Here is a 6373-nt window from a genome sequence, read left to right as displayed (position 1 = left end):
TCTCTCTCTCTCTCTCTGTCTCTCTCTCTCTCTCTCTCTCTCTCTCTGTCTCTGTCTCTCTCTGTCTCTCTCTCTCTGTCTCTGTCTCTCTCTCTCTCTCGACCAGAGACCAGGAACAAAATGAATCAACTTGGAACATCCCTGGGTATCTTGAGAAAGTTATCATTTGTCTATTTTCCTCTCCTTTGGAAATGTCTGTAGTTATTGCAGGAAGAAATAGCTAGAGTTCAGAAATGATTTTTGGTTTTTGTTTGTTCTGTCAATGTTACAGCAAATTCAAAATTAATTTCCTCTGTATAGTAACTCTTGTCTCAAAAAAGTTATTTTTAATTGTGGTGAAATACACATAATCCTCATCTTAATGATTTCTGAGTGTACAGTTATTGGTAGTGCTGTTTAACAATTAGTGTTACTTCTGTCCCAAACTTAACATCTTCACCTTAAACCCTACTCATTATCTAAGTAAACAGAAAGTGCATTGTAAGACAATATTATATCCTTCTGAGATCTTCAAAGAGTTGAAGACTGATATAGTTTTCCTTAGTTAAAATAAGAGATAAATTAAATATAAAACTTTAGAATTATAAATATAGGATAGATATTTTCCTTAATTTGCCAATTGTAAATGGACTAAATATTATAAATAAAATTCTTGCTTAAAAAAACCCTACTCATTAAATAATAACTGCCATCCCCTCCTTCCTGTCCCTGGTTGGAAATTAGTTATTGGCCTAATATAGTCCAGAGCAAGGTTATTTCTTCTTAATTTTGGTGTGATGCACCCGTTTACACATCATATAAGACAGATAGACTTTACAGGAGATCGAGATCTGTGTGAAATCAAGAAGGGAAAGAACAACCTCTCCTGTGTACATACAGGTCTGGCTGTTTCCCACATATTATCTCATGTAAAGGGACCTAAACTAAGAGCCTCTTGTTATTCTTCACATCCCTTGGGGAGATGTTTGCAGTTTTGGTTTCAATACTGGCTGGGGATTATGCAGGGAGGGAAAATAAACAATTATGCCATCCCTCAGTGCACACAAACACACAGCCAGGAGCCGACTGCACTGTGGGTAAAATGACTCCAAAATTGTGTGTAATGAGTAGGAAAAGATTAGAGACAGCTCTTGCTATGCTGAAAATTGACATTAGTGGAGAGGGGGAAAAAAACTCTTTACTAGTCGGCCTAGGAGGTCTAATTCAAGCAGTAAAATATATAAATAAATAAATAAAAGCTTGTCAAGATGGTATTGGTGCTTTTTTTTCCAATGAGTTCTATCTGGCCGGAAGGCTATTCAGCATAATGCAAAATTAAATTATAAAAACTGGCTGAATATTTAGATGGAAGAACCATTTGGAAGCAGTTTATTTAGACGAACCGGCAATGACCCACAACAGGGAGACATCAAGCGTGAAATTTACTAGAAATTAGCACCAGGGTCCCAGCCTCAGTGTGAATAGCTTGATAGGATGCAAATCCCAGTGATATTAAGCCGCCTCACTGCTGGTGCTACAGGGTCACTCTCAGTTGGCTTTTTGTGTTATACTTACTATTTTTTCCTAGGACAGGTTATAAATAACAATAAAAAACCATATTCATTGAAAACTTTAACTGGAATGAAAGTCTATTTTAAAGTCTCTCATTACTTGGATGTTGAAATACAATGTCCGCCAGCCATAATGAACTCAAGAGAGACATTACATGTATGCAGCTTGTGTATGCCTAATGTTTACCTCACTGCCTAATATAATCTTGCCTAAGCCAATAAGATCCGTTCCAGTTTGCGAGTATGGGGCACTATGAAAATACTTCCATACCCCCTCCCTTGTTTGGTGCCTGTGACTGCCACAATTTATCCATGTTGTGTAACACTGAAGGCCCCAGGCAGAGATGATACCTGGGTGCTGGGTGTGATCACCATTCATGCAGATGTACTTTCCCAGGATGCTAGAAAGCTCCTTCCTCTCCAGTCAAGATTGGATCAATATTTCCATTTCCAGTCCAGTTGCATTTCTCAGGCACCAGAAATGGCAAGCACATACATGACTTTAAATTTCTCTGAACTGACTCCAGTCAGCATAAACCCTTGGAGATCCCCCCCCCGATATTCTTAGCTAAGTTTTTACTCTGGTTTTTAAATATGAAGGCGTTTCAGACATTTGTATGTCAGATCATTGTTTGAAAATACCTGGTTTGTAGAACTTGCTTTGTGTTTATATTGAATAGCCTGTTTGAAGACGCTGTGGCAATTGCATTATGGGTCTGTTGGTGTTCCAGGGGAGATGGTATTTAGAGGACATGAAAGTGTTATTTTAGCTCTAAGCATGGCAGCTTTAAAGAAGCCTAAAGTCCCTTTTCTACATCAGTTTTAGTACCTAAAGGTATTTGTTTGGCAGCCAGATCCTTCACATAACTGCTAGTTTCATCAGTACAGTTCCTGACATCTCTGAACATAAAGGAAATCCAGGCCAGAGTTAGATAGGTTCAATCACTGAAGTGTCTTCTGGTTTAGTGAAGTCAGCCATTAGATGTTACAGATTCCTCTCAAGCCTCACCCTCTCTCCTAGCAGTAAGAATGAGTAAAGTGAGGCAGTAGAATGGTAATTTAAAGTTGTAAGATGTACGTTTGAGCCGGGCGGTGGTGGCGCACGCCTTTAATCCCAGCACTCGGGAGGCAGAGTCAGGCGGATCTCTGTGAGTTCGAGACCAGCCTGGTCTACAGAGCTAGTTCCAGGACAGGCTCCAAAGCCACAGAGAAACCCTGTCTCGAAAAACCAAAAAAAAAAAAAAAAAAAGTACGTTTGAAGCTGGACATGGAAATACATACTTGCAGTCTCAGCAATCAGGAGGCAAAGACAGGAGAATCGTAAGGTCAAGGCCAGCCTAGCTACATGGTGAAACCCTATCTCAAAAGGAAAACTGCATTTGAATGTCATCTCTGCCATTTAGTCTTACTTAACTAAACTTCCTTTTACTAGCTATAACATGGATATAGGAAAAAGATAATATTCTGATTATTAATGTTGTTTATTTATACCGGGGCACATGAGTATGTGTGTGTACAGTCATGATTCCTGTTACACAGTAATCTACCCAGATGATAGGAAAAAACCAAAATCCTTTTCACAAAAAAAAAAAAATGGAAAATCTGCACTTAGCTTTATCTTAATTCTATATAGTGTAAAGTCAGGTGGTGTCTTTTTAGTATTAAATGAATGCTCTTTGGAGAGTAGCTCTGTTAACCAGATAGATTTTTATATAAATTCACTTTTAACAAAAATGAGGAAAGTGGCTGGAGACTGTCTTCATTTACCTGTAATATCATTTTCAAGTCAAATGACTTATTTTCTATCTTCTGTTTATTTTCTTCTTTTATCTACATTTTCCTTTTCTCTTCAGTGCATATACCAAGAGGGCCGCTCCTTTCTGCTACTTGTTCTGAAACTGTTCTCTTGGCAATACTGAAAAATGTACTGCTAATTACACAATTATTTTATTATGTAGCATTGGTTGAAATATCCACTAAAGAATTAATTTAGTTAAAATAATTTGAGCTGAGCAATTATTTTCATAAGTACAGAATTAGTGTAAAGTGCTTAAAGTCCTTTATTCCTGCTCTTCATACAGCAGTTGTGCAATTAGCAGTAAATTTTTTTGGTCTTTGCTTTCCACCCAAAGAAATAAATGTCTTCACTCTGACCATATATACAGAGTATATGACCATACATGCTCCACACAGGCTAGGAGAAACTTGGAATTCCTGAAGTCCTTACAGATAAGCCAGGCTAGAGCAATGGCCAAAGGCCTATGCCTCAAACTAAGCTGTGCTCACTGGTGTTCTGAATACAGAGCCATTTTTACTCTGGAGAAAGTAGCAATTTAATTTGCTCGTAACTACAATGGAAGTTTCTATTTGGTTTGCTCTTAACTTCCTGAAAAATGCTTCTTTGCCTTGGTTTTCAGAATTGATTTATTCTGAATTGAAGTCCTGTCTAGATAGGAAACGTGGAGCCTGGTTGAACCTGTCTTTATTGTTTGGGAAGGATCCTTTGTGGCTCCACTGAAGTACTCATTAAATGTCTGGGATCAGAGCCTTAACACTAGCAATGTTTAAACTTTAGGGAGCTGGGAAATGGGAAGCAGCCCATAAAACACTGGGAAATAAAGGACTGATCCCAAGGACTCGCTCATTTATGCACCAGGGGTCTTTGTAAGCTGGTCCTGGCCTTTGGGGGACTACTGAGTATTCTCGAACAGAATGGAAAGGTTGACTCTTCATGTGGCCATGTGAGATTTCATATGTGAGTGTACATATGTAATTTCCTACTCATTATTATCCTATAAAAATACAATTACTGAATAATAACTCATTCAGTACTGACTTTAAGCACTGAGTATGTTTCAGTACTGGGCATGTCTTTTGTGTATACAGGGATGAAAAGTCCAGTTTTTATCTTATTTTTGAAGCAAGGTTTCACTAAGTTGCTCAGACTAAACCGGAACTTATCCTGTGGTCCAGGCTGGCCTTACAACTCACAATTCTCCTCCCTTGGCCTCCCAAGAACAGGGATTATAGGTGTACCCTAACACCCCTGGCTCCAGCTTTTAAGAATGAATTTTTTTCAGGACCCATTGCCATTAGCTGCATATTTTAAGAACTCATTGTACTGTAAGAATCGTGAAAGGAATTGAAAAAAGCTAGAATAGTTCCTTCCTTCAGAAAACTTAATGTAGTGAGAGATATCACATATTGACATGAAAAATATGTAACGTTTGTAGAGCAAGTATGAATTAATGTGGTGAAACCTGAATACCGAAATGCAAGGAGGGTATAAAATGGATATTTAATCATGGGCTTTGCATACTGTATCTTATGAATGACTGAATTTCTGTCTTGTGCTTTTTGAAGCTCCTCTGAAGTCTTGAGTGGGGTACAGGCAGATGCACCAATCTCTGTTGCCTTTGGGATTATCATAGGACTCCTGGTAGCTGGAACTCTCAGTCCTGTCACTTCTCCCATGGAGATACAATGTGCCATCATAGTCTGTTTTCTATATATGCTTTGAAGAGAAGTTTGATGATTTCTAATTTGTCTTGTTCTCCATAGATATGTATGACCAAGTGCTCAAGTTTGGTGCTTACATTGTGGATGGTTTGCGAGAATGTTCCCAGCCTGTTATGGTTTACATTCCTCCCCAAGCTGAGCTACGGGGTGGTTCTTGGGTTGTGATTGACCCTACCATCAACCCTCGGCACATGGAGATGTATGCTGACCGAGAAAGCAGGTATTATGCCTTCTTTATTGCATTCAATGCCTCTGGGGACCCTCTAGCTTTTGGTCTCCCTACCCCTAGGGAAAATTATAGCCAAGACAATTTCATTTGAATCTTTCCATTCCCAAAGGACTCTAAGGTGAGAAAAAAATAGGCTATCTAAATAGTGTCTGCTTGCATAAGAAGAAAACCAGGCTGGAGTCAGATTTTCTTATCCCAGTCTCCATCCCACATCATTTTATAACAAAGTTCTCTTTCCCAGGCCCTTCCAAACTCAGATTCTCCCTTCATGTTTGGATATGACTCTTAACCATCTCTTTTTGGAGCAAAGGAAGATTAAAGGAATGAAAAACTCAAATGTAATCAGGACTTCTAGGGGTTGTTTTTGTTAGTGTGTGTGTGTATAAGATTTGTTTTTATTTACGCATATGTGCAAGTGTCTGTGTGAATGTATGTCAGGTGTAGGGTCTGTCTATACAGGTCAGAAGAGGGTGTCAGATCCCTTGATTCTTGAGTGCTAAGAATCAAATACAGGTCCTCAGGAAGAATAGCAAGCACTTTTAACCACTGAACTATCTCTCTAGCCCAGTTCTAGGTTTTATTCCACTAATTGTAGGTAAATTTAGAGTGGCCTTTGCTCTTCTGGAACTGTGTCTCCTGTTAATGAGCTCAGTAGTTATTGATATACACCACAGAACCCACGTACTGACTCCAAATCAAAGCTGCTCCCTTCTCTTGGAGCCCAAGGCTTTACTCTGGTATTCTAAGATGGCTAAAGAACTCTGTTTACAAACCCTCAAAAAACTACAGAGAAGCCCACATCTGTAAGAAGGAAGTTCTTGAAACTAAATAAGACACATCAAGCCCAGCACCCTCTCATAATGTGTTCATGATCCTTTCCAACGAACATCAGCATCATTGTCTGTATACTGATGTGGGAGTGATTTCTTATTAATAAAGAAACTGCCTAGACCCATTTCATAGGCCAACCCACAGGTAGGCGGAGAAAATAGAACAGGATGCTGGGAGAAAGAAGCTGAGTCAGTGAGTCGCCATGGTTCTCCCACGCCAGACAGACGCAGGTTAAGATCATTCC

General features: G+C 39.1%; 1 protein-coding gene across 6 annotated transcripts in view; it reads left to right on the top strand.

Moving 5' to 3' along the window:
- The window catches only part of Acaca (acetyl-CoA carboxylase alpha), a 282227-nt gene that overhangs the window by 250101 nt on the left and 25753 nt on the right, over positions 1–6373 (top strand). For all 6 annotated transcript variants that reach the window (XM_026780511.1, XM_026780510.1, XM_026780514.1 and 3 more), the window contains one exon: positions 5112–5289. In XM_026780511.1, coding sequence (XP_026636312.1) covers positions 5112–5289 — 178 coding nt within the window. The remainder of the gene's footprint in view (positions 1–5111; positions 5290–6373) is intronic.

Source organism: Microtus ochrogaster, chromosome 7 (genome assembly GCF_000317375.1).
Source record: "Microtus ochrogaster isolate Prairie Vole_2 chromosome 7, MicOch1.0, whole genome shotgun sequence".
Classification (NCBI taxonomy): Eukaryota; Metazoa; Chordata; class Mammalia; order Rodentia; family Cricetidae; genus Microtus; species Microtus ochrogaster.
The sequence above is the reverse complement of the archived record's forward strand: the minus strand, read 5'-3'. Positions and strand labels throughout refer to the sequence as shown.